The following is a 26,495-nucleotide window of genomic DNA, read 5'->3' on the forward strand; positions in this document are numbered from 1 at the left end:
CCAAGATGGTTCTATTTGATGCTCTACTGTATTAGATAATACCTTCTAGAGTAGTTAGGTTAAGTGAGATAATGTGTACAAATGAATGGCATGTAGTAGGTCTTTAATAAATGATCCTCCATGATCACCCATCACCCTTGGAACTCAAGATGCTTCCCCATCTCCCTTCTTGCCCTCTCTAGAAAGCCAGGCAAAGGGCAGGAATTACAAAGTTGGCCTTGGGGCAGGAGTTTTGCCCCTCCCCCTACTAGTGTCCATTCTGATCTATGACAGTTTTAACACATAAGGTGTATTTCCCAGCCCTGTCATCACCAGATTCCATCCCTAACCCACCTACCTGCCTACATCCCACCCCCACCACCCCCATAGAAATTCTGGAGCCTCATGTATGAGTAACAATAGGTTGAACTTTCTCTAGGTGGAGGCAAAGACCAGCCCTGGCACTACTTGAACACAGTTCAAAAGTGTTTCCTTGCCCTTCAAGAGACATCAACTTCCTGATGTTGGGCATATATTAGTCCAATCATTTAATAGGAATAAATATACTGATGCCTTTTAGTTGTGGTATCTCAGAGAACTTTCAACTCTGACCCCAAGTCACATGTAACTGCCGCTCCACTTTTTATATGGCATTGTGATTATAGTTTTCATATATATGACTGCCAGGTACTGTTAGGAAAAGCTTCCTGGAGAAAGTGAAAAAATCTGAGACCTGAAGGACACTCAAGATCTCTAAAAGGAGACAGAGCCTGTGGATTTCAAGGAACATAAAGTAGCTCAGAAATATTATGAAATGGAGTGGTGGGGGTAGGCTGGTAAAGGTTGTCTGGCTAGAACCTGAGCAAACTTTCAAAGACCTAGAAAATGTAGGCTTTCTCCTTGGGGCAAATGAAAAACAGCAAGGGAGTGAAGTAACGTTTATATCCAGCTTCCATTCCCCACACCTTTTTAATTAGTGAAATTAATTTCTCCCCCAAGAAGAACCATATTTACATTCTCATTTTCATTCACCCAGCAGAAAACTCTCCAAGAACAAAGTTGCTTGAGGTGGGAAGGAACTGGGGAGCCACTCAACAGTCTCCTCCCACCCCAACTCTGCCTCTTGGCAGGACCTCGCCTAGAATAGGTGAGGATTCTATTTCGTGTGTGTTCCTAGAGAGGATTATTCCAGATTTTGCCGTGGGTGTGTGCCCTTCCTCTTCCCATGCCAACCCAGCTACTACCTCATGGTTTACCTGCCCAGCGGGGTTTTGGAAGGCAAGGAGGGAGGTAAGGCAAGCTTAGAAGTGGAAGTGAGACTTGGACTGCTTGCTATGTGTAAGAATTCGCAAGCGTTTAGGTTAGACGCCTCAGAATCAAGAGGCTTATCTGTCAGCTTCCAAATCAATAGCGGACGAATTCGGGCGGGAGATTCTTGGGCTGGGGGAGAAAGGCAAGGGCCGATTAGCGGTGTCCGAAAATGTAGAGCCCCGCTTCAGCGCCGACCGGAGATGCCTGGCTCCTCGGAGGAGTCTCCGTAGCGCTCTCTCCAAGAAATCTCAGAATATCTTTGGAGGGCAGCGATACTGGAGAAAAGAGGTCTGGTCTGGAAGGAATCCTGACCTTGGAGATTACACATCCATCTTCGCAGCAGCAAAGCAAGAACCCTGGGCACGTCGCCCACCCGCAGGTTAGTCCTTCCCTTGACCCGGAACAGCAGCGGGAGCCGACTCTGCACCCAATGCCCACGTGCCGGCAACAGCAGCCACGTGGGGCTTTGCGGAAACGCCTTCGCAAAGATTTGTCCCCTGCGCTGCCCAGTAGAAAGGAAGACCCGGGTGGAACACTAGAGGAAACGGTACCGGCTAGAGGCCGGGCTCGCGCGAGTCAGGGACTACCGGGGGAGGGGGGGGGGGGGGGACGGGGGAGGGGCGGGGCTTGTGCCGGTCGCTGGCAGGGGGCGGGGCCTAGGGCTCCGAAAGGTGGGCTTTTGGACCGCAGCGGGGAGAGCAGCATCCTCGTCTCCGAGGCGTCTCCGAGGCGTCTCCGACACTCCTCGGCTTCCACCATAGAGCAAACCCCCGCCCGGCCGGTCCCTCGGTCGCCATGGAGTCCACGCTGGGCGCGGGCATCGCAATGGCCGAGGCGCTGCAGAACCAGCTGCCTTGGCTGGAAAACGTGTGGCTCTGGGTCACCTTTCTGGGCGATCCCAAGAGCCTCTTTCTGTTCTACTTCCCCGCGGCCTACTACGCCTCCCGCCGCGTGGGCATCGCAGTGCTCTGGATCAGCCTCATCACCGAGTGGCTCAACCTCGTCTTCAAGTGGTGAGACACCGAAGCCCTCGGCGTCCTGGTCCCCCACCCCCAACGGCCCTGAGTCCTGGGCAAGCCCTGATCTCCCTCAGCAGGTGCCTCAAAGGCTCGGACCTCCCCCACCACCCCGCCCCACTGAACCCATGGCCTTAAGATCTCTTCACCCCTACCCCCGGGTCCCTGACTTTTTCCTTTGAGCATCTTCATGCATTTTGGACTCAGACCTAAGAGTCCCCATCTTACTCATGAGACCAGTGTTTCTCAAACAGGCCTGATGGGAGAAATCACCTAAGGGGTGCAATGCAATATTTAAAACGCAAATACCTCATCCCACCGCAGACATACTGACTTAGAAATTTAAGGGAAGGGGTTGGGAATCTGTATTTTAAGAAGCATCTGTGGTGACTTAAGTAGCAAAAGGTCCTGCTTGTCAGCTCACTCTTTCATTCATCTATTCATTCATTTGACATAGTTGTTAAGAAGCATGCTTTGTGCCAGGCTTTACACTAGCAGCTAAGGACAGAGGGCTCAAAATTTAAGGTATGTTTCCCCAGACCATGACCAGCAGCATAGGAAGCACTTTGAAAACTTGCTAGAAATGCAAGATCTCAGGCCCCGGGCCAGAGCTTCTGAATCAGAATCTGCATTTTAACGGGGACCTCAGGTGATTGCAGTGCATAGTAAGACTTGAAAAGCACTGCCTTCCAGGGAACACTTTTCTTCCTTCTCTCCTTCATTCACTGGTAGACTTCACACAGACTTAGAAGCCAGGAATCCCAGGCAAGTGGGTGGGGCCCCCAGGCCTTATCTCTTTGTGCCACCTGGTCTCTCTCGGGTGCAGCGGGGAGCTGTGCCTCCCCTCACCTCAACCTCTGCTGCCTGGGGGAGGGAAGGGAGTTCATAGGAGACACTTGAATGGGCTGGAATGACTTTGCTGAAAAACAAAATAGGAATTACCTTCCCTCCCACTCTTCCCTGCAAAGGCTTCATTCCTCCTGAAAATGGAAAAACAGCTGTCTACTCATTTCCTTCTTGCCTAACTGCCCTTTGCTTTGTGCTCTCTCCCCGCTCAGAGTCCGTATAAGCCTCCCCCTCTACTGTTCCCGACAGGACAGACCACTCCCTTGGGTAGACATTCTCAATGCCCGCCCGCCCCCCCCCCCCCAACAAGTGACAAAGCTCCTATTCATTTCCTAAGTGTGTTTTGAGCACCTGGCGTGCGAACCTAGTGGTGAGGAGAGGCAGGTGCCTTTTGTCTCCCTCCCCAGCAGCATCTTTCTGCTCTCCTGCCTTTCCTCTTTCTGGCCACAGCAGCCTCGCCTCTTCAGGATGTGGTTTCCCAGGGTCCAGTGAAGTCACCAGCCAGGGGACTTTGAGCTTTTTGTCCTCTTTATTCTTTCTCAGCCTCCTCTGTCCATTTCCCACTTCCGTTCTCAAACAAGAGAGTCTCACCCAAGGAGTTCACATGTAGGTAATTCAGACTGGAGTTTGGGAACTGGAGAGAGGAAGATTCAGGAGGGTCAGTGGGGAGTCTGGGAGCAACAGAAAGTCAAGTCCTGGGCTCTCTAGGAATGGGAAGAGCAGAGCTGGCCCTGCAGTGGGAGGAGTAAGAGCGGGACTAGTGAGCATTTCAGAGCGTTCATGTGCATACACACACACACACACACACACACACACACACACACACACGATCTCTTTCCTCCTTATCACTTCTTTAAAAATAGCATGTGTTCTTCTGTTCCAAGGTGAAAACTCATGGCAAGGTAATGCACAGACTTGGACTCCCTTCCCGACTCCACCCTGCAGGCCCTCCAGAGTACTCCCGGGGATCCTTCTGCTCCCGCCTGTTCCCCCGGCTGCGTGCGCATATAATGTCATCTTCTGTCTGTTCTCTTCTAGGCTTCTGTTTGGAGACAGGCCCTTTTGGTGGGTCCATGAGTCTGGCTACTACAGCCAGGCCCCAGCCCAGGTCCACCAGTTCCCTGCTTCTTGTGAAACTGGTCCAGGTGGGAAGCCCCAAATCTCCCTGTGCCAGTGTGGTTAGGGTTCAGTGAGTGTTTCAGGGTACTTTTCAGCCAGGGTGGCCTAACCAGAGGCCCAGCCTCTCAGTTACTGACCCAGAGAGCTAAGAAACCCCAGGAAGACTGATCTGAATTCCAGAGGAGGGCACCCAGGCTAGAGTGCCAGCTGCCCACCTTGTTTAGAATAGATCTGAGAGACAAAGCAGAAGCCTGAGAGCGGTGGCCTCAGGCAGGGGTGAAGAAGGCTTCAGGGCAGAGAGAGCCGTGGACCAATGCAGGGGGTGGGCAACGGGGTTCAGCTATTGCCAGGGGCTCCTGGGTTCCACCCTCATCCTCTCACCTCAATCTTCTGGATCCTCTGGCAGGCAGCCCTTCTGGACATTGCATGATCACGGGAGCAGCGCTCTGGCCCATAATGACGGCCATCTCTTCCCAGATGGCCACTCGGGCCCACAGGTACACGTTGGCATTGCCTACCAATGAGGACAGGGGTGATGGTGCCCTGGACCCAAAGAACGCAGCAGCAGGGCAGCCTGGGAGCTGGAGTTCTGGGGACCCTGGGGGCATTTGGTCAAACCATGAAGTGCTTGGGTGCTGAGGGAAGCCAAGCTGTGTGTGGACACCCCCTGAACCGTTTGCTTTTCTTCTTTGTAGCCGCTGGGTGAGGGTGATACCTAGTCTGGCTTACTGCACCTTCCTACTGGCGGTCGGCCTGTCCCGGGTCTTCCTCTTGGCACATTTCCCCCACCAGGTGCTGGCTGGCCTAATAACTGGTGAGCAACTGGGGCAACATGGTGGGCCTACGGGGTGCCACTGGCAGTGGGAGGACCCGTATAGGATCCTCCCATCGTATAGCTGACCCCAAGGCCCTTTTATACCTGTCTATTCTGCCAAGCTGCCCTTCAGCTCAGGGGGCTCATATCCCCCAAACTCCCTGAAGCTGCTGTCACCTTACTTCCCTAGGTGCTGCGCTGGGCTGGCTGATGGCCCCCCGGGTACCCATGGAGCGGGAGCTAAGCTTCTATGGATTGACCTCACTGGCCCTCTTGCTGGGTGCCAGCCTCATCTACTGGACCCTTTTTACACTGGGCCTGGATCTTTCTTGGTAAGTCCTGCTTTGAAGTTTGGGCAGGCCGGAGCCCGTTTTGCCTCACCCGTACCCAGCCCGGTGGGTCCCTGGTTTGTCGTAGCCAAAAAGGAACATGTGACCTGTTCACACAGACTCTCCTGGGGTCACAGCACAACATGGGGGTAGACTCCAAAGGGGCTGAGAGCCATTGGCCCTCTAGGTTCCAGAGGGGGGAGGTCTCTCCTGCAAAGACCCCCTCCTCCCCACAGGTCCATCAGTCTGGCCTCCAAGTGGTGTGAGCGGCCTGAGTGGGTGCACTTGGATAGCCGGCCCTTTGCCTCCCTGAGCCGTGACTCAGGGGCCGCCCTGGGTCTGGGCATTGCCCTGCACTCTCCCTGCTATGCCCAGGTACGGCGAGCATACCTGGGACATGGCCAGAAGATAGTCTGTCTTGTTCTGGCCGTGGGGCTGCTGGGCCCCCTGGACTGGCTGGGCTACCCACCTCAGATCAGCCTTTTCTATATCTTCAATTTCCTCAAGTACACCCTCTGGCCATGCCTCGTCCTGGCCCTTGTGCCCTGGGTGGTGCACACGTTCAGTGCCCAGGAAATACCACCCATCCGCTCTTCCTGACTTCAAGTGCCTCCTATTGCCACTTGCCCCGCCCCCCCCAAAGCCAACACTCCGTGATCTGTGACCTCCCTCCCCACTCCAGGAGGCAGCCCCATCCCCTTCCAGCTCCCACAGGCCCCGGTCGTCCTCAGTCTCCCACTTCTCTAGCATCTGGTCTTCACCCCAAAGGGCCTTCTTTCTCCCAAAAATGCCGGTCCTTTTGCCTTCCCCTGAGTCCCCGGAGAGCTAAGGCAACATCAAGACCAGTGGGGTCCTGTAACACTGTGAGGGGTTCACAGAGGCCCCAATAAAAGCCCTTGAATACATCTGGATTTCTTTTTTGCCTATGCGCACATTTCCGTTGAACTTGCCTGTGTGTGTGCAAGTGAGACCCTTGCCAGGCCACCTGTTGTACACTCCCCCTCCCCCTACAACGCTTGTTTCCAGAGACCCTCAGCCTGGGCCCAGCATCATCGGCTAGGCCACAAGAGAGGTCCCATGAGATGCTATGGCTACATTCAGTGACACCTTGTCTTTAATCTACAGAACAGAGACTCCACTCCCTCCCACCCCAGCCTCCTGTTTCCTAAATTGGCCAGTCCAGGGGCTGGAGAAAAGAAGAGCCGTTTTTTTTGGCCAGGGTGGGGAATGGGAACCTCTACTCCATTTGGAAGCCCAGAGAAGAGAGACATCAGCCCCAGAAGGCACTGCCAGAAACAAGTTTATTTACATAAGGACACACAGTTTAACAGATTACAAAATACTTAACTGAAATCCATATCCAGGGAGACAAAGCAAGGAGTGGGTTTACATGAGAACCAGACCAACCATGGGAGAGAGAGAAGGGCCTGGAGCTGGGGCTCGGCATGGAGAGGCCTGGTACACTGGGCCTAGCCCCATCCACATCCCCCAGGAGGATCTAGAATACACTAACAACACACAGGACACAAGCACGCAACGAACCAGTGGTGGTGGGGCTCCTGCCCCTCCCCTGGCTCCCTCAACCCTACTCAGGCCCCCATTAGGATAATATGTAAACAGACGGTGGGCGGCGGGGGCCCTCGGGATGGGGCAGAAAAGAAGCGTATGTGGTGTTGACAAGAGGACCGAGGAAGACGCAGCCCCCTAGGAGCCACTTCCCATCTTTGGTTTCCTACGGGCTAGACGGCATTCCCTAGGCCTTGCGGGCCCCCAGCCCCTCCTGGTCTTAGCTCCCTTGGGCTAGTGGCCAGGAGAGGCAGCCCAGGAGGAAGGGAAGCTACAGGTGAGGGCAGACTCCTGGGTTCTGGCCCTGCCCCCTTCTAGAAACCCCACTCTCACCATCCCCAGGCTTCAACGTAAAAGGCCCCAGAAGGGAGGTGGGCCAGTGACCACTGGATAGCTGGGGAAATCTGGTCCTGAACAGCAAGGGGGCTCTCACCAGCCTGGAGGCTCCACCACCCCCGGCCCTTGCAGGGACCACCTCCCCGTCCCCAGGCTGTGCCAGCAGAGGGGCAGGGAAGCCCACAGAGTAAGGCTGAGAGCAAGCCTGGTTCTAAGACTCCTCCTGGTCCCTCCGAACCCAGGAGTCCAGCCCCATCCCTCCCCACACACTCTCCAACCCTCTCCAACCCCTGGGAGAGGGGTTGACCCTCTCCAACCCCTGGGAAGGGCAAAGAGGTCCTGAGGAGTATGAGGCCAGACAGCCCTGCCCACAGACCACAGGCCCACATCCTAGGGCACAAGTCTTCCCCCGGTGCTGAGGCCAGGAGAAAGGAGGAGGAGAAGGGGTCTATGCAGAGATGGTGAGGACAACAAAGAGGGAAAAGGGTGGGGAATTGCGGGTGGGAGCCCACCTCCCCTCCACTCTGTATCTTAGACTATAGAGCAACCTTCCAGATCTTCCCCTGAGGTTGGAGAGGGGAGGAGGGTGAAATTAAGGCATTTCCCCCAGTTAGCTGAAGCCAAGGCACCAAACTTACTGTTCCCTCCTCACTTAGCGAGACTCCAAAACTAGAAGGTACTATCTGGGCCCCACACCCACTTTAAGCCGGCCCAGTCTCCAAGGTGGAAAAGGACAGAATGCAGAGAAGCGGGTACGGGACACAGCATGGAGGTGAGGCTGGAAAGGGTACCCCCATACCTTTCAGGGGGAGGAAACTTCTAGAGTGGAGACGTGGGTCTTGCTGGGGGGAGTTGGGCAGGAGGCCTGAGGCGGCTTAGAGGAGCAGGGGGGGCGAGGCTGAGAGACCCACACAGCACACGTTGTTGAATGTGTGACTTTTTGTTTTTAATAGAAAAAATAAACAAAATCACAATGATGAAGCCCAGAGGGACGGGGGCCAGGGTGTCACAGGGCAGGCTCCTGTTCCATGGGCTCCTCTGCCGGCCTGTGGGAACAAGCACAGGGAGGGGCATTGAGGTGGGGGCACCGGCTTGGGTGAGGGCAGAGGTCAGGAGGAACCTTACCTGGGGCTGTGCTCCCGGGCTGCAGCAGCCTGGGCCTGCTCGGCCCCCACCGACAGCAAGGCCATGGCGCTCACAGTCTCAGCCTCCTCCGTCTCCCCTGCCTGGGCCTCCCGCAGGGAACGGCCTAGACCAGCAGCGAACCTCTGTACGCAGCTCCAGTGTTTGCCTGTGGACGAGGGGTAGACGGGGATCAGGGAGGACAGAAAGCATACTACATCCCCAGCCCTGGCAAACCCACAAGCTTCTGCCCCTTTGGCAAGCCGAGGTCTGAGCCTCTCTGCCTTGTCCCCACGCACTCTGGATCTCGATGACTTTCTCTAGCGTGGCCACTGCGTTGATGTTGGGCTTTTGTTGCAAGACTGCCTCGTCCAAGGGCTGCAGCTGGCAGGGGAAAGAAGAGAAGGCGTACGGCTTATGGTGGGGAGTGGGTGGCGGTGCCTGGCCCTCTGAGCACCCCATTCAGCCCCAACCATCTCCCGTGACAAGGGTAAACAGCAGAAAGGAACCCTGAGGAACCCAGGAGGAACCCTGAGTCAGAAAGCCCTCCCTAGCCGCCGGGTGTCTTTGGAACCCAGGAAAACCTTCCCAAGGGCGCTCAGTGCTGCTTAATCAGGAAAGGGGCCCTCCCTTACTGGCCTCTCCCTGGGCCCTCACCCCCTGGCTTACTAGTCCACTTCCCCCAGTGCCTCCCTGCATCCCTTACCTCCACGCTGAGCAGAGCTGAGACACAGGCCTCAGAGGCATCACAGATGGCGGTCAAGTCGTGGCCTCCCTCCAGGGCCAGCACCACCCGGCCCCCTGCCAGCGTCATCAGCTGCCTGGTTAAGTGGCCAAAACCTTTAGGGATGGGCGAAGTGAGGAAACCAAAATGGTTTGGAAAAAAAAAAAAAATTCAAAAGAAGATAAGAAAGGAGAGAAAAAGCAACGTGAGAGGAGGAACAAACAGCACAAAATAAAATAGTAGACTTAAACCCAGATATATATCCGTGATAAAATTCAATGTCAACGGACTAAATGCTCCGTTAAAGGCAAAAGACAACAGGGGAGCCTGACTGGCTCAGTCGGTGGAGCATGCGGCTCTTGATCTCAGGGTCGTGAGTTTGAGACCCACATTGGGTGTAGAGATTGCTTAAGTAAATAAAACTTTTTAAAAATCTTAATAAATAAAGACAAAACAGAACGAGTGGGCTAAAAGAAATTCCAATTATGTCATGAGGAGCACCACCGAAACATAGGGATCAACAAGTCCCACCCCTATGGCTCTGGGAGGAGATCTACCCTCTGCTACCCCACACCCACATGCCTGCCCGCCACCCCAAGGCCAAGGTTGGCGGAGGGAGTGGGAAGCCCCTCCAAGATGATTCCACGTCTTGGACCTGCCCCTCCGCTTTCCTCCTCCCCACCTCCGCAATGCCAGTCTATTCCTGCTCCACGCCCTCCCTCAATCCCCCAGCAGCTCACATCTGGCGGTGACAGAGTAGCCACCCAGTGGAGACAGGTGTCCCTCAACAGCATCAAACCCGGCAGAGACCAGGACCACGTCAGGTGAGAACTCGTGGGCAATGGGCATCACCACTGTCCTGCAAAGGGAGGGCCCAAGCTGACCCTGGCAGGTGGCTAGGCCAGGCCTCCCCTCACTCTGTGTTCCCCCCCGAGACAAGACCCCTCACCCACACCAACCTGAGTGCCTTCTGCCCCTCCCATGGCAGGGCCCAGGGGGCTCCCACCCTGCCCTTGGCCCTTCTCAGTGCCCACCTGAAGGCCGTTAGGTACTCCACATCTCCGATGGGGGGATCCACACCTCCCGTCCATGCCACGTTCACATTGTACCCCACACCTGGCCCTCCGCCAACCTGGCAGCGTGGTGGGGAGGGGTTATTCTCACTGCCTGGGGATCCCAGACATCGGCCCCGCCCTCAGCCCTGAGTCCAGCCCTTACTCCACTCACTGCTGCTCTTGGTGGAGGGACAGTTGGCCTGCGTGGTCCTCCCGCTAGAAGCCCGGACTCCCTGGATGTCAGCACCACCACAGGCCTCCCTGGCTCCCTGCTAGGTCCCATTCTGCTACCTCCCCAAGGGGCCCCATATTTGATTGAACCCAGGAACTGTACCTCTTCAGGAGCCCCAGAGCCTGGAAAGAAGTTCCCGTTGTCATAGCGATGCAGGGAGATGTAGAGCACAGACGGGTCATTGTAAAACGCTTGTTGGGTGCCATTGCCGTGGTGAATGTCCTAGACGGCAGAGGTGGGAGCGTCAGAAAAAAGGTCCAGTCTCGGGCCCAATGGTCAAAATTCCACTTGCCCCCCACCTCCACCCTATGGTGAACTCTGGGGGTGCAAGGCAGCGTGTTCTGTCCGCAACAGTATCGCCCCACACTTCTCTACCCAGGGTCTGTGGGCCAGAACATGGCACGGTACAGAAGAGATACAAAGCCGTGGGACGAATACAGCGGGTCGCCCTGCACCATTGTCCTCAACAGCGTGGAGGGAAACCTTAAGGCTAGTAAGGAACCGAAAGCAGATACACTCCGAAGGACCCAACTTACGTGAGTTTTTAAGCCAGTTGGGCTTCAAAGAGTCCTCATCTTTGATGAGCACTGCTCCTGGCTACTTCCCAGTTATGGGGAGTGGCGGGTGCCTTTCCCTCTGCCGTGAGAGGCGGGGTTTGAGAAGTGGCGCCCAGGAGCAAGAGCAGAAGTGCTGGGGCCAAAAGGTCTCATCCGAAGCACAGTGCCAACATCCCAAACTCTGTGACTTTGGTCGGCTATTTCACCCAACAGCTCAGTGTCTCTCCATTTATAGAAATGCGCATCCTGACTCCTACCACTCGAGACGAACCACGAGCAGTACCGTGTGTCCTGGCACACAGCCAACCCCAGTCAAGAGTACCTCTAGCAACGGTGGCAACAGTCTACACTGTTCACGGTAGAAAATCTTGGTTGCTTGAGGCTACAAGGTCGGGGCCAAGGTGGACTGGGGCTCAGGCCACTTTTGAGTCTCTCTTAGCAAGGAGGGAGGCCCATGGGAATGGGAGGGCTGGGCTGATGCTCCAGCAGGAAGATATAAGGTAAGTCATCAGGCCCAGCAGCAGTGTGGGCACCTAAGGAATAGGTGGCAGTGTTGGGGGGGGGGGTGCCTTCCTGAAGGCTGACCCTGGTCCCACCAGCCCCCTGCCTACCCAGTCCACGATGAGAACCTTGCCCACGTTCAGCTTCTGCTGTAGGAGTTTGGCTGTGATGGCTACAGAGTTGAAGAAGCAGAATCCCCTGGTGGGTGGGGGGGAGAAAAGGATGGGGGAGGTCAGCTTTAGCAGACTGTTTGCTGCATGAGCAAAAGATACACATCAGCTCAGCTGAGAGGGAGAGGGGAAGGGAGGAGGGCAGCGGGTCTAGGGCAGGGCGGGCGTGGCACTCACATGGCTGTGGATTCCTCTGCGTGGTGTCCTGGGGGCCGGATGATGGCAAATCCATTCTGAAGAGGTGCAGACAGGGGGACGGGGACGACAGATAGACAGGCAAGGTGGCCACAGAAGGGGTGGACGCAGAGGAGAGAAACACAAACCAGGCATGGAAGAGAACACAGGTCAAAAACATGTATCCCACACACTAAGAACACAGCCGCAGGCCACGTGGGCAAGTAGACACCACCTCTGATCTCAAGAGACCCACGAGAGCATCAGATGTTAGTGCCTCTTTGCCAGTCCCTCTTTACCACTCACCCCCCCGGCTGGCCCGGGAGCCATCACCTCCCCCCCACTCTGGCACCTGAGAGTTAAGGTTGCCTGCTTGCTCAGGGGAAAGCCAAGGCTGCCCCCGTCCTCTACCCCTGAGGATGCAGGACCAGGCCACGTGATGCCGAGGCCCCAGGCACACACTCACCTTGAGCTCTCCTGCTGCCACCTTGAAAGCCAGCTCTACCAGGCAGCCCACTGCCATGCGCACGGCACTGGAGGAGTGCATCTCGTTCCACACAGTGTCACTGTCCACCTGCGGGGGCAGGAGAGCAGGCTTCAGCGTGCCCCCTGCAGGGGGAGGGCAAGAATGGGGGTGGGCACCTGGACAGTGGGCCAGCGGCCATGGTGGGCGGGGAAGGGGGGTGGGGGGCAAGAGCTGGGAGTGCCGCCCATCCATCCCTACTGGCAGGTGCCCTACTCACCCCAATGCCCCCACAAGGCAGCATGGCATACATCTTCTGGCTGATGGGGCCTGCAAGGAAGAGGGACAAAGCTACTCTGGAAGTTGCCTCAAGTGCCAAGGCTACAGGCTGGGGCCTCCAGAGGGCAGTGAGCTCCAGCACCAAAAAAAGAAGGCCAGACCCAAGCACAGGCCTCTGCACCCCACGCCAGCTGGGAGAGGTCTGTCCCCTGTCCTCTGGCGGGAACACCTTACCTCTGGGGCAGACGGCGGGGAAAAAGGGGCATGGATCGATTAGGGAGACGAGCAAAGCTCTCCCCCATCACTAAGCCTGACCTGTCACCCTCCACCCTCCTGCAATGCACCCCACCCACACGGTGGTCTATGTGAATGGCGCCCCCTGGAGGTGTGCAATGTGGCGGCTGTGCCACCTCGGCCAAGGGTATGATCTGTGCCCACTGGGACCCACTTGCCTACGCCGACAGCTCCCTATCCCCCAGGGCAGCGCACACAGCCTGCCCCATGCCTGCTGGCTCACCAAGCAGCTTCTTGCTGTCAAGCTTCTGTCGGTTGAGGGGGCTGGTCCCATAGAGCAGGGTGTGGTATTCGGAGTGCACCGTCTGGATCTCGTCCAGTGTGGCTTTGCGACCCCGGATCCGCTGTACGGGGAGCGCAGAAGAGGCCAGTGAGGGGATGCACTGAAGGCCCAGCTCTCCCTGATGCCCAGACCCTCTCTCTGTCCTACCGCCCGGGACACATGAAGCTGCTTTCCGGCCTTAAGAGATCCAAAGGATTTTGAGAGAGTACAGTAAGACCTTGCTTTGGGAACATACTTTGTTCCGGAAACATGCTTATAATCCAAAGCACTTGTATATCAAAGCGAATTTCAAGAACCATTGGCTCAGTGGTGATCATGTGACGTTCGGCGTCCCGTACCACTCGTATTGCAAGACATCGCTTGTTTATCAAGTTCAAATTGATTAGAGGCGTCTTGTGGAACACTCGCAGAACAAGTTCCTCACAATCCCAGGTTTTACTGTATGCCCTGGCCCCCCACGTACCCTAGTCCGGGACCACCCCCGCTCGGCAAAATGCACTATGAGGGATGGAACCGAGAGGTGGCTGAAGGGACTGACCCTGAGGTCAGGGGTTGAAAAAAAAAATGAGGAAGACACAGAGAGAGGCCTCATGGACACAGAGACACAAAAGCCTGGGCTGGGTTTGGGCGGCGGGGGGGAGGGGGGGGGGCAGGGAGCTGGAAGAAGGAGAGGCTCCCTCACCTCACACTTGCTAAGCAGGCCTGTCTCCTGCAGCCGAGACCAGATGCTCTGGATCCGGCCGGCATGCTCAGGGTGCACGTGTGTGTTCCCGCACATGCACTGATGCTTCAGCATGAACGTGTCGTAGACCACACCTGGACCGGAGACATACCCGTCAGCCAGCACCGCTCTGGGCCACCGCAGCCTGGCCACCGCCATCCCCGGCAGAGCTCACCAAGCTCTCCCCAGTCAGCCCTGGCCCCAGTACCTCCCCACGGCCACCCCGGCCCCACCCCAGCCGCCTTCCCACACACCGGCCCCTCTCCTCTCCTCCCGCGGTTCCTTTCTCCCATTACCGCCCGTCAAAAGCCCCCCCTGCTCCTCAAGCCTCAACCAGCCTGCCCCTGAATGTTTATGTATTTATTTGGAGAGAAGAGAGACAGAGGGAGAGAATCCCAAGCAGGCTCTGCGCGGTCAGCGCACAGTCTGATGCGGGGCTGGATCTCAGGTGAGATCATAGACCTGAGCTGAAATCAAGAGTCAGACGCTTAACTGACTGAGCCACCCAGGCGCCCCCCCCCCCCGCCCCCCCGCCACTGGTTTTGATTTCTGCACATCATGCTCTCAACACTCTACTCCCTTCAGGGCACATCCACCTTTCCCCCTTCTGTCACAGCCCGTGTGCCGTTCCCCCAGCCCCCCACACCCCACTGGTGAGGCAGGGCCATCCCCAGGCAACTGTGCCCCCTCAGAGCCCAGCATAGGGCAGCTTCGTGTGGGAAAGCTTTCTGGAACGGACTGAGGCCTCACTTTTGACCCCACAGGGAGGAGGACAGGAAGCTAGAAGGGCAGGGACCAACTGAGACAGTGAGCTCTCTTCACCCAGGGCCCCAAGGGCTTATGCGGCCATGGTGCGAAAAACAGGTGGTCCCTCAGCGGGTCGCACGAGGCTAGACACGATGCACAGGCACCCTGGCACACGGTGGAAGGACAGCTGGCGGGGGTGGGGCTCACCTGTGGTGAAGAGGTGCTTGGTGGGCTGGTCTGGGGGGCTCTTCATGCCCCCAGGGGCAGCAGGTGAGGACTGGGTGCGGCCCAGGGCCTGGTGGGGCACAGTGGCCAGGCTGAGGGGTGCCTGATACACCTGAAGGGGCTGCAGCTGCTGGGCATCTGAGAACACCTGGGCAGGAGGAGAGTGGGAGGGAGCGTGAGACGCAAGTGAGGGCAAATGTCCCGGGTCCCCCAAAGGGGCCCCTGTTCCAGTCCTTCTCTTCCAAACCTCCCCCTTCCCCCATCTCCTCCCACCAGGGACAGGAGGCACTCCAGCCTTCACCATCTCCACCTCCCAGGAGATAGGGGGGTGGGGGGAAGGGATGAGTCACGCCAGAGTAGCATTGAGGTAAGAGGCTGGGAGGGACGGGGGCGTGGGAGGGGGCAGGATGAGTCAGGCCCGGAGGGCTCGGCTGTGTCCGCAATGAATGGAGTGCGTTCTAGGTGCAGGGGGACTGTAGTAACAGCGGGGGTGTGTGTGTACACACGCGCATGCTCGCAGAGACCAATGCGCAACCGGCCCTACGCAAGCAGAAACGCAGATACACAGGCCATGTGCGCGCGCGCGTGCGCACACACACACACACACACACACACACACACACACACAAGCAGCCTGTGGCAAGGGCAGACACAGACACAGGGAGGGGCTGGCAGACTGGGGCACAGATGGCTCTGAGACCAACACAAGCAGCGCCCCCTTCCATAGCCCCTTGTCTCTTTCCCACTCTGCTTTGGCTCTCTTCAGAAAGCCTGGGAAGCGCAGACCAGGGAGAGGGAAAGGCAAAGATGGGAAGGGGCTGCAGGGGACAGAGGGGTGGCGATCAAGGGCCGGGGTGGAGGGAGCACCTTCTTGTAACCAGCACTGGACTCCTCCGAGTCGGGCCCCTCCTCGGTGCCGCTCTCGCCCTCCTCGTCCTTGACCTGGATGCAGTCCTCCTCCTCCTCTTCCTCCTCCTCCTCCTCCTCCTCTTCCTCCTCCTCCAGGTCTTCCTGCGTACTCTCACTCTCCGTGGAGCCTTCCCGGGGGATGGTCAGGGCCCCCTCCCCAAGCAAGGCCTCCTGCTGCTCAGTCAGCTCCTCCTCTGTCTCCTCGGGGTGGGTGGTGGGCTGCCGTGGCAGCTCCCCAGTCTTGGTGAGGATCTGGGAGCAGAGCAAAGGGACACGCCAGCTGGGAGGGGGAGCGACCGTGCGGCCCGTGGCCCAGGAGGGTCCGTCCTCCCCTTGCCTCTCCCTGGTAGCCGCCCTGCCCGTACAGAGCTTCTGCGTGAGGCAAGGTGGCAACTCGGAGCAGATACGGCATGGGGAGTGGCCCCGGGCGTCAGCCCCCGCTCCCTGCCTGCCGGCCCGGTGCCGTCCGGTGTCCTGCCCCCAGCACAGCCCTGGCCATTCGCCTCCCCCAGCTCACCTTGCCCAGCTGCAGCTGCTGTTGCTTCTGTTTCTCCAGGAACTGCTGGTGCTGCTGCTGCATGACCAGCTGCTGCAGGGCCTGGGGGCTCTGGGGTAGCGGGGAGGACTGAGTGCGGCTCAAGGGCCGGTGCCGCGGGAGCTTGCCCACTGTCCGCATGCTGGTGGCCACACGTTCACCTGTCACCAGCGGGGACTGCCCGTGGAGTGGCACTGTGCAGTGGGGAAAGGCGAGTAACCATCACTGTCGGGGCTCCGGGCTGCCCCCCCTCTACCCCGAGGCTCTCCCCCTCCTGGAACACCACCACCGACATGATCAGGAGAAACCTTGGAGGGGCCTGGGGCACCCTGCCCCCAAACCTGAGCCCCCTTCTTCCTCCTCCCCACAATGCAACAGTTTTGTGGCTCAGAGCCACTGCCTCCTGTAAGCCATCCTGGACTCACCACTCTCTCTCTTTGATTCCCTTATGACTGCACATACGGTCTTAGGCCCTCAGTATGGCTGAACAAGGACTAGCTTTCCCCAACGGCAACGAGACCCCCCTGATCATAGACAAGGATCCCATCAGGTGGGGAAGTCTGGGGGCCAGGATCACTTGTCTTTTTTTTTTTTAATTTTTTTTTCAACGTTTATTTATTTTTGAGACAGAGAGAGACAGAGCATGAACAGGAGAGGGGCAGAGACAGAGGGAGACACAGAATCTGAAACAAGCTGCAGGCTCTGAGCAGTCAGCACAGAGCCCAACACGGGGCTCGAACTCACGGGCCGCGAGATCATGACCCGAGCCGAAGTCCCGAAGTCGGACGCTTAACCGACCAAGCCACCCAGGCACCCCAAGGATCACTTGTCTTTTAAGCAGAACCTCTTCTGATGCCACCAGCTGCTTATGGTCTGACTGCCCAAAGCTGTGCCATCCAATCCCACAGTTGCAGCCACATGTGACTCCTGAGCACTTAAGACGTGGCCTGAGTTGAGATGTGCTCTAAACATGAAATACACACTGGATTTCCAAGACAGTATGAAGCACAAAGTAAATGGTCTCATCGGTAACCCTTTATATTGATTATATGTTGACATGGTAATATTCCAGACCTGGCGAATTAAACGTATATCAAAGTTGGGGCACCCAGCTGGTTCAGTCGGAGGAGCGTGAGACTCTTGATCTCAGGGTTGTGAGTTCAAGCCCTTCGCTGGGTGTGCACAATAACTAAATAAATAAAATCTTAAAAATATGTATGTGTACGTGTATATATATTAAAGTTAATTTCACCTGTTTCCTTTCACAATTTTTTTAAAGCTTTTATTTTTGGGGTGCCTGGGTGGCTCAGTCGGTTGAGGGTCTAACTCTTGATGTCAGCTCAGGTCATGATCCCAGGGTCATGGGATCAAGCCCCATGTCAGGCTCTACACTAAGCATGAAGCCTGCTTAAAGATATTCTCTCTCTCTCTCTCTCTCTCTCTCTCTCTCTCTTTCCCCCTCTGCCCCACTTGTGTGCTCTCTAAAATAAAAAATAAATGAAAAATAAAAATAAAAAGATTCTGGGGCACCTGGATGGCTCAGTTGGTTAAGTGTCCAACTCCTGATCTCGGCTCAGGTCACGATCTCACGGTTCGGGAGATCAAGCCCTTCACTAGGCTCTGCACTGACAACATGGAGCCTGCTTGGGATTCTCTCTCCCCCCCTCTCTCTCCTTCTCCCTCCCTTGCTCACGAGCTCACGTGCACACCTGTGCATGTGTGCGTGCTCTCTCCCTCTCTCTCTCTCTCTCTCAAACTTTAAAACAATGAAATGAAATGAAATGAAATTCAAATTAAAAAAAGATTTTAAGTAAGCTCTACACCCAACACGGGACTCAGACTTACAATCCCGAGATCAAGAGTCACATGCTCGGCTGATCGAGCCAGCCAGGCGCCCCTCTTTTTATATATATTTTTAACGCGGTCCTAGAAAACTTTAAGTTGCATATGTGGCTTGCGTTGTATTTCTACTGGACGGCACTGCTCTGGAACCTGAGCACATCGCAGCAATCGATGTCGTCGAGAACAGCACCTGGAGGGCTGGAGGTGCTCGATAATGTCCGAGCAACGCGATACAGAAGAAATCAACGATGCCATGGAGGGGAGCTGTGGTAGAGCTGAAGAGTGTCCCCGGCTACTCCCTGGTGGTTGCCTCGCGCCCTCGGAGGAGGAGCCTGACACCCACTCCCTCGCACAGCTGCCGCCCCCACTCACCAGCGATGAGGGTGCTTTGCTGCCGAGCCTGCTCCAGCAGCAGCACGTGCTGCAGCAGGGAGGCATGCCCGTGGGGGCTGGTGTCACCCTCCAGCGCCACGCCCAGCAGGCAGCCGGGGATGGAGGATGTGCTCATGAACTTGCCCGTCAGCGCGCCACCCTGCCGCAGGGACTGGAGGGCCTGCCTCTCGGCCTCCTGCTGCGTTGACAGCTTCGGGGAGGCCTGGGGGAGGGAAAGAGAGACGGAAATGAAGGAGAGGCACATACCATGCCCAGTCCCGCCAACTTTGGATCGGCATCCCTCACCCACCCACCTCCCACCGCCCAACTCTGAGGAAGGCCATCTGATCTCCTTCGGGGCCTTGTGAGGACAAAAACCCCAGCTGGGGGCACCCAGGACCACAAACCCAGACACCAGAGGGAGGATGGGGCGTGTGCCTCACACTTACCGTGAGGTGCGAGTTGGTGACAGTGACTGTGGCCTGCAGCCCTAGGGAGATGTTGGGCAGAGAGGGAGACGTGTAGAGGCTGAACTGGTTGGGGGAGCTGTCCAGAGGGAGGGCCCGGTGCTGGGGGAGCATCTAGGGAGCAGTCGGGAGAGACAGGCATGAGAGCAGGCAAAGGGGGGGCCACCTGGGGCCGAGGGCTCTGAATGGTGCCTCGCTCCCCGCTCCCCACACCAAGCCCCACCTGGGCAGTACTGAGAGATCATAGTCCTTCAGAGGCCCATGGGACAAATCCCACTTAGAGGCAACAGGTCCCTCTAGCCTGTCCACGTGGGCGGAGAGGTCCCTGCCGGGTACTCTCAGCAAGACAGACAGGAAGGAGCTGCCTTCCTTCTTCCAAGGGAAACAGAGCAGCTCTGGCCCGCCCGCCCAGCCCTCAGCAGGCCTGTACCTCAGTGGGGATGTTGGGGACTGAGCCAGTAAAGCCATTCTCAGCAATGGTGCTGTGGGAGCTGTTGGGAGAGCTGGGGCCGGAGCCTGGTGCGCTGTTACACACGGACGACACTATGGGAGAACTGGCTGTCACCTGGGCTTGCTCAGAGCCACCCCCCACTCCCAGGACCTCAGAACAGGAACAAAAGAGGAGGCCTTACCTCCAGGCCCGGCACCAGTGATCTCAACAGCTCTCTTCTTAAAGGTGCTAATGACTGTCCCGTCCTTGCGACGCAGGAGGGGACTGCTTCTCCGCTCAGCCACCTTCTGCTTTAGCCTCGAACGCACTTTCAAGTTGGGTTCAGAGGCTAGGGAGAAGGTAGGCAGGGCTCAGATACAGCTACACGGATGCGCACACGCCTGCAGCCTGGCCCCTTCACACTCCCACCCCTACCTCCAAGGAGCCATACTCTGGGAGGCCAGGTTGGGCACTGCTCACCTGTTTTGCGGAGGGGGAAGTCATCGCGGCTGTCATAGGGCCCAAGCAAAGGCAGTTTGTAGGAGGGAGGCGTCCCAGGGGGGCCACTCTGGGGAGGGGAACTCTGGTCCAAAGAAGCATGGTGGGCTCCCCTGGGGGGTGTGGGGTGGGGATGGAAACAGACCTAGATTATTACCCAGCCAGCTGGGCCTGCCACCTAGTGGCAGTCACATTTAGGAAATACCCACTGCATAAAGGGACAGGAAGTGAATCTGGGGAGGGGAACAAGGAGGGAAGCCAGGGGTGGCAATCTCGTCTCCTGAGAGAGATCGCAGGGCCTGTATCTGGCTTCCGGCCAGGAGCCCCCTGCCATCCTGCAACTGGGCAGCCCCTGATGGGGGGGAGGGGGGGGACGCACCTCTGTGACCCATGCCCGCCCAGGGCCATTACCAGCATTTGGGATGCTGTGGGAGGGAATGGTTGAGGCCGCCTGGTGTGGGCTCCTTTGACTTCGACAAGAGGAATTCCTGGAGCCTCAGCTTCACCTCAGTGCTGGCGATGGCACCTGCAGGACAGGGCGCCGCTGACCTGGGTGCTCAGGGCCAGGAGCCCACAGCTTGGGGGTGGGGGGGGGGGCGGCAGGAGCGGGAGGCCCCAGGCCTTACTCTCTTTGCTCTTCTCCTTGTTTCGCAGGATGAGCAGCTGCTGCTCCAGCCGCTGCTTCTCCAGCTCTTCCTGCCGCTGCTGCTCCCGCTGCCGCTGCTGCTCCAGCTCCTGCTGCCTCTTGGCCGCCAGCATCTCCTGCTGCTGCTGCAGAGGCACAGGGAGGGGGGCAGGGGGAAGGAGGGATGGGGTGAGCCAGGTCCGGGCGGGGGTCGGAGGTCTGGGCAGCCCCCCCGCGCCCCCCTCGCTCACCTTGAGGTGCTTCTGCAGCTGGACCTCATGCTGCCGCGTCAGGTGGTCGTGCTGTTTCTGGAACTCGGCGAACAGGAGCTGCTTCTGCAGCTGCTGCTGCTGCTTGAGCGCCAGGAGCTCCTGCTGCAGCTGCTGCTCCCTCAGTGAGGGGTCCACAGGGCCCGCCAGGGCACCCCGCAGCTCCGCGGGGCTGGGGCTGCCTCCACCCCCGCCCCCCATGGAGCTGGGCATGGCTCCCGGCAGCACCGGCTTCACCTCCACTGCAGGGAGAAGAGACAGGCGTCAGTGAGCCCATCCTACCGCTACTAGGCCGTGGTAGCCATGCTGGGGGCCCAGAAAGCTCCCCGGCAGGCCCACTAGATCCAAGAGAATAGATGGCAGGCGGGGTGGGGGGTGGAGGCAGTCAAAGCCCTCTGCTCCACAGAATCAGTGTTCTTCCTTAATTGAGGTCCAAGCCATGAACTTCAATAAGAAAATACGCAAAAGCGTGAAGCACGGCACCGGGAAGATTGTGAGTGCTCAACGCGTAATAAATTGTCTTGTTAACACCACTGGGCATCTTACACGAGTTACCTTCCTAACGAGAAAGCCGGGCTTTAGAAAGGTTCAAGTACAGGGACACCTGGGTGGCTCAGTCGGTTAGGTTAAGCGCCTGACCCTTGATTTCAGCTCAGATCGTGATCCCGCCGTTCGTGAGATCAAGCCCTGACTCAAGCTCCACGCTGAGTGTGGAACCTGCTTGGGATTCTCCCTCTGTCTCTGTCTCCCCACCCCCCAAAATAAATAAATAAAGTTAAAAAGAGAAAGAAAATAGGTTGTTGTGTTTTTAAAAGTTTTTTTAATATTTATTTAGTTTTGAGAGAGAGAGAGAGACACAGAGCATGAGCAGGGAAGGGTCAGAGAGAGAGGGAGACACAGAATCCGAAGCAGGCTCCAGGCTCGGAGCTGTCAGCACAGAGCCTGACGTGGGGCTCGAACTCACAAACTGTGAAATCGTGACCTGAGCCTAAGCTGGCCGCTCAACCAACCGAGCCACCCGGGCGCCCCGAAAGAAAAAAAGGTTTAAGTACATGACCAAACACACACAGCCAGGTGATCAAAGAACCAGAATGTGAATCCAAACCCTATGCTTTTAACCACTATCCTTCCCATGCCGCCTCCCCACCTCTCAGCATCACACATTCCCTGCCAAGAAACCTAAAGAAACTGAAGCACAGAGGCTGGTTCTAGAACTGATGGGGCTGGCAGCCAGGGCCCTTGGGAAACCCAGGAGAAGCCTGTGGGGACCCTCAGGACACCCGTACCCTTTCCCCTTTTCTCTGCCCCACACCCAGCTAGGGAAGATGGGGCCCAAGGGAGAGGCTGTAAGAATGGCGCGGGGGGGGGGGGGGGGGGGGGGGGGTTGGAGCAGGACTCAGGGAAAGGGGGTGCAGGGCTGCACCAAACCAGGGACAGGAGGGGGCTGGGAGTCAGACTCTGCTTCCTTTGCTGGATTATCTCCTTTCAACAGTTTTATTGTAATTACCCTGAAAATGCCGCTATATATAGAGTGAGCCAAACAGCAGCTGTGCCTGGGGGGAGGGGGAATGAGAGAATGGGCGGGCAGGAGCAGGGAGGAGGTGGGAGGAGGAGACAGGAAAGGAAAGGGAATCAGACAGGAAGAAGGGTAATGGCAAGGGGGGCGGAGGCTGGAGCTCAGGCAGAGATCTCAGAACTCTGGTCTCAGGGAGAACCCGCTGGGGAGGGGAAAGGGGTGGAGCGGTCTGCTGGGTCCCAAGACTTCGGGTCCAGGCCCCCATGCGGGCAATGGGCTGAGGGGGCCCCAGGGAGAGGCAAATGTTCCAATGGGCTTATGGGAAGCATGGGTCTCGACCTCTTGATCCCTGTACACTGTCCTCTGGTCACTGAATGTCACTCCCCACCACTGCCCCGTGGTTGCCAGGGCAACTGGGCAAACACCACACCAGCAGGGAGCCCCAAGCCCAACCCACACTCCACAGAGCCTCCAGCAGGAAGGGGAAGGCAGGCTACCCACTGCCTAGGAAGGAGGAAGTGAGAGAGGCAGGGCCGACCCACCTTGTTTCTTTTCCATTTCATTCTCCAAAGAAAGCCCTCACTTTTCTCACTCTAGCCCAGGGAGGCCACAGGGAGCTGGGAAGACCTTCCTGTGGCAAGGAAGGGCCTGGAGATGGAAGGACCCCAACATCTTGGTGGCTACCAGTGTCTCCTCCCCTCATAAGCAGGGGTCTGCCCAGGCCCCCATCATCGATCCTCATCGGGAGTGGAGAGGGAGCTGGGAGAGGACTAAGGGCTGATCTAAGAGAGGCTTCTAGACCCTGTGCAACTCATGGGCCTGGATCTCTCCAGGGAACCCATACTGAATGAGTGTCACCCAGGCAGGGGCAAAGCCTGCTGAAGGCTAAGGCCCCGCTACCACCCTTATGCCTGAATATGGCCCCTGGGACCCAGTGGAGGTGGGGATGGGACGGTAAAGCCTGAGCAGAGCATCTCGGTCCCCACCAGCCCCTTCTCCGCCCAGCACTGCTAGGCACATTCCTCTGCGGTTTGCCCGCCAGCCACACTGACGACTCTGTGGCCACGAGGCCAGAGCCACATGTGCAGGAGTGGCCAGATGTGGCCAGGAGGGTGGGGTTCCATACACAGACACACACACACTCGCTCACTTTCCCTCCCAACCCACGTCCTGCCCCAGCACCGGGAGGAAGCGCCCTCGGAAAGGCCCTGCAAAGGGCTTTTCTGGAGGTGGCCGACCCCACCCAGGGTGCAAAGCAGGGTGACAGCAAGGAACCAGCAGCCAGCCTCAGGTCTCCTCAGTGCTAGAAGTGCTCAACAAAGCCCCAAGCCGGCTGGAGAGTTATCTATTCCTCAGTGAGGCTGGCTTGGCCCGTGGCACTCTGACCACTCAGCCAAGAGGAGGACAGGCTTCAACCTGCTGCTCCCGGCGGTGCTGGGGCTGCTGGGGCTGCAGGAGCCGGATGCCTGCCAGCCTGCCCGCCCAGGGAAGGGCAGGGGTCCAAGCACTCCTGGCTCCCAGCAGATAACCCTGCTAGGGATGGAACTACAGCCAGCAGTGCTGGCTTCCCTTGCAGGAGCCCTGCAGAGAGGGCACGGGCTCAGGCAAGGGGAATCTCCCACCAGGGCTCCCACGCAGCCGCCGCCACAGCAGAGATGCTAGGCCCCAATGCAATGGGAGCCACAGCCCCATTGGTATGCAGGTGGCAGGACGGCCAACGGGCTCCGGGAACAGCCTTGTTCCCATGCAAGCAGGAAGCACAGCCAACTAGAGAATGTTAACCTGCAGGCCTTGGGAGGGCCTTGACAAAATGCAGCACCCCAGGGCTCTGCCGGGCCATAACCTGGCTCCATCTATGATGGAAGGGGTGACGGCTGGGCAGCTGGAGTCAGGGAAAGGATGTGGGGGAGGCACAGAACTTCCTGGATGAAGTCTGCTGGGCACAAAACCTAGAGCCCGGCTGGCCTTGCACCCCCTAGAGGATTTGTGCCCTCTGCCAGCTTGGCATGAGTGGAGCAGGTGGCAGTGGCTGCCATTAGAACCAAGCACCTGGCAGGAGAAATGGGTGTGTCAAGATAGGAGAAGGCTCTCGACCGCCTCCTGGTGGACCAAGAAAGTGGGAGGACGTTGGAAAGGGAAGAGAGGGGGGTGGGGTGGAATTTTCCCTAAGAGGAAAGGCTGGGAACTCTGGCTAGCAAAGAGCCCCCTGAAAGGCCAGGAGAGGGATCAGTTGGGAGGGCAAGGCCCTGGGTCCTTCCCCCAGCCCCCATGCCTCCTTCTGACAGAGAGCTGTAGAGAACAGAGTGGAAGCCAGACAGCCCACACAGTAATCTCTCCTACAGAGGGAAGCTAGAAGGGTCCAGGTCTACCCTGCTCCATACTCTACTCCTGAAGGACTCTGCCCCCTCTGCCTGGGAGTGGTGGCCTTAGGAAAAAGTGGCAATACCATCCTGTCCTCGGCCTTCTGCAAGACTGACTCACACTGCCTCCGTGGAGAAGCCCCAGCCCAGGTAGGTGAGTGGACAGGGCTGCGTATTTCTAGCCATCCGAGTGGCCCCACGCATACCAGGCGCTGGCTCAGAAGGGGCCACCCTGCCTAGCTCACAGGCACACCTGGGCAGTGGCGAAATCTTAACAATGACACTTCTCTCCCATCCATCTGGGCCTCCCGCCTCTCCATGAACCCCAGCAGCCCAGTCGGGGCTCCCACGGCAGATGGTTCGGGCGGCGCAAGCAGAGATAGCCTGGCTCCTCAGGGGGAGATAGTACAGGTGCTGACGGGACAACTTCTGGGACGGCCACCAGCACAGCCTTAGACCAAAAGGAGTGTCCGGACAAAGAGGGACAGAGCGGGCAGGAGCTCTGGGACAGGAGGAGCAGGTTTTCGCGGTACTTTGGGAACAAGGGTTCAAAACGAAAAACAAATCTGGTTGCTCCAGGGCACGGCCAAGCTGTCCTCCTGCTCTAAGCATACTGCAAGCCATGCCCCAGCTCCAAGCCCTCAAATGGAGAAATCACCAACTCCAGAATACCTGTCACCCAAACCCTGGCAGCGGATAGATGGCACCTTTCATTCCCCCTGGAGAAGACGTAGATGGAAGGGGCCAGCACAGCGAGTGGACCCGTCCAACAGACCTAAAAAGCTTAACGCTGGGTTCTAAAAAGACCCTGCTCCCAGGAGCCACCAGCCACAGAAGGCTAGGGGGGAAGGAAGGGACCCAGGGTACACAGAGTGTGAGAGAGGGGTGAGCTGAGCTGTTTGGGACAAACAGGACCAAAAAAAAAAAAAAAAAAAAAAAAAAAGAATGAGGCCTCTGCAGATACTCCCTGGATCTAAGGAGCTACCCTATCAAAAGAGGGGAAGGGGGGAAAAAGGCCTTTGAGATCATTGTTTCGGCCCCCTCTTTTGCACAAACCTCTTAGGCCTCTGTGTAGAAGATTCCACCGGCTAAGTAGCAGGGAATCACACCCTCTGAACACTAACCTAAACAGCCTGGCTCCAATGCGGGGCATCCCGGGCCCTCCACACCCGCCAGCCTGGATAACTGGCCCCACTGGAGAGCAACGCGTGGGCGGCACCTTCCACCAGCACCCCGTACCCTCAAGAGCTCCCTCTCCACGCGGGGCAGTCAGCAGCTTCCTTAAATGGCCAATGACCTCGTTCTGTCCCTCCGGAGAATGGGAAAAGGGGTTTGTCCTTTCCTCGGCCTTTGGGAAGGAGGCAGGGAACAGCCTTTCACACTCCTCCCCGTGATGCCGATGACTCCTCCCCACCAAGGACGGTTTCCCAGGATCTATTTCTGTGCTCTTACGTGACTAGTGAGGCCAATTTAGGCTCAACAGGTTCTACCACAATTCAGACGGTATTTCCACATGTGCGAGCTGGGGAAGACTCTCACCTAGCAATCGTCACAGCTCCTCACGTAACGCAAGCAGACACATCACATAATGGTTAAGAGCCAGGGCTCTGGAGCAAGAGAATGCCAGGGTTCAAGTCAGGCTCCGCCACTTCCCAGGGCAAGGCACCGAGCACCTTCTCTGTGCTCCGTGCGGGCATCTGTGAAATGGGAGTAAGACTAGTACCTTCCCCCCAGAGCGCTTAGGCTCAGGGGAGGACACGCCGGGGAGCTTGGCGCTGTGCCCGGGAAGATCTCAGGAGATGCTAGTCA

At 57.6% G+C, this 26,495-nt stretch overlaps 2 protein-coding genes across 5 annotated transcripts in view; one reads left to right on the forward strand and one right to left on the reverse strand.

Moving 5' to 3' along the window:
• Window positions 1-1,917: 1,917 nt before the first annotated feature.
• On the forward strand, window positions 1,918-6,319 carry G6PC3 (glucose-6-phosphatase catalytic subunit 3). The gene is made up of 6 exons (XM_042914646.1): window positions 1,918-2,303; window positions 4,191-4,297; window positions 4,678-4,768; window positions 4,967-5,085; window positions 5,276-5,417; window positions 5,651-6,319. The coding sequence occupies exons 1-6, from the start codon at window positions 2,086-2,088 to the stop codon at window positions 6,012-6,014; spliced, it is 1,041 nt and encodes a 346-aa protein (XP_042770580.1). The 5' UTR covers window positions 1,918-2,085; the 3' UTR covers window positions 6,015-6,319.
• Window positions 6,320-7,655: 1,336 nt separating this feature from the next.
• Window positions 7,656-26,495, reverse strand: part of HDAC5 (histone deacetylase 5) — a 37,606-nt gene continuing 18,766 nt past the window's right edge. For 2 of the 4 annotated variants that reach the window (XM_042914642.1, XM_042914641.1), the window contains exons 4-27: window positions 20,793-21,052; window positions 20,543-20,687; window positions 20,328-20,442; window positions 19,899-20,029; window positions 19,621-19,767; window positions 19,419-19,531; window positions 18,971-19,102; window positions 18,522-18,744; window positions 16,290-16,501; window positions 15,731-16,024; window positions 14,846-15,011; window positions 13,853-13,986; window positions 13,111-13,231; window positions 12,595-12,644; window positions 12,318-12,425; window positions 11,855-11,910; window positions 11,618-11,705; window positions 10,552-10,671; window positions 10,197-10,294; window positions 9,903-10,021; window positions 9,145-9,278; window positions 8,738-8,822; window positions 8,442-8,607; window positions 7,656-8,362 (exon numbers count right to left, since the gene is read on the reverse strand). In XM_042914642.1, coding sequence (XP_042770576.1) covers window positions 8,323-8,362; window positions 8,442-8,607; window positions 8,738-8,822; window positions 9,145-9,278; window positions 9,903-10,021; window positions 10,197-10,294; window positions 10,552-10,671; window positions 11,618-11,705; window positions 11,855-11,910; window positions 12,318-12,425; window positions 12,595-12,644; window positions 13,111-13,231; window positions 13,853-13,986; window positions 14,846-15,011; window positions 15,731-16,024; window positions 16,290-16,501; window positions 18,522-18,744; window positions 18,971-19,102; window positions 19,419-19,531; window positions 19,621-19,767; window positions 19,899-20,029; window positions 20,328-20,442; window positions 20,543-20,687; window positions 20,793-21,052 — 3,257 coding nt within the window. In that variant the 3' untranslated portion in view covers window positions 7,656-8,322. The remainder of the gene's footprint in view (window positions 8,363-8,441; window positions 8,608-8,737; window positions 8,823-9,144; window positions 9,279-9,902; window positions 10,022-10,196; window positions 10,295-10,551; window positions 10,672-11,617; window positions 11,706-11,854; window positions 11,911-12,317; window positions 12,426-12,594; window positions 12,645-13,110; window positions 13,232-13,852; window positions 13,987-14,845; window positions 15,012-15,730; window positions 16,025-16,289; window positions 16,502-18,521; window positions 18,745-18,970; window positions 19,103-19,418; window positions 19,532-19,620; window positions 19,768-19,898; window positions 20,030-20,327; window positions 20,443-20,542; window positions 20,688-20,792; window positions 21,053-26,495) is intronic. The other 2 variants (XM_042914644.1, XM_042914643.1) reach the window with 1 other exon arrangement.

This window comes from Panthera leo, chromosome E1 (genome assembly GCF_018350215.1).
Source record: "Panthera leo isolate Ple1 chromosome E1, P.leo_Ple1_pat1.1, whole genome shotgun sequence".
NCBI classification, from domain to species: domain Eukaryota; kingdom Metazoa; phylum Chordata; class Mammalia; order Carnivora; family Felidae; genus Panthera; species Panthera leo.

Bases quoted from the DNA above. Each gene is read 5' to 3' on its own strand.
- G6PC3 (XM_042914646.1), top strand. From the start codon at position 2,086: ATGGAGTCCACGCTGGGCGCGGGCATCGCAATGGCCGAGGCGCTGCAG. The intron at 5,086-5,275 runs GTGAGCAACTGG...TTACTTCCCTAG, and splicing joins GCTGGCTGGCCTAATAACTG to GTGCTGCGCTGGGCTGGCTG. The intron at 5,418-5,650 runs GTAAGTCCTGCT...TCCTCCCCACAG, and splicing joins CTGGGCCTGGATCTTTCTTG to GTCCATCAGTCTGGCCTCCA.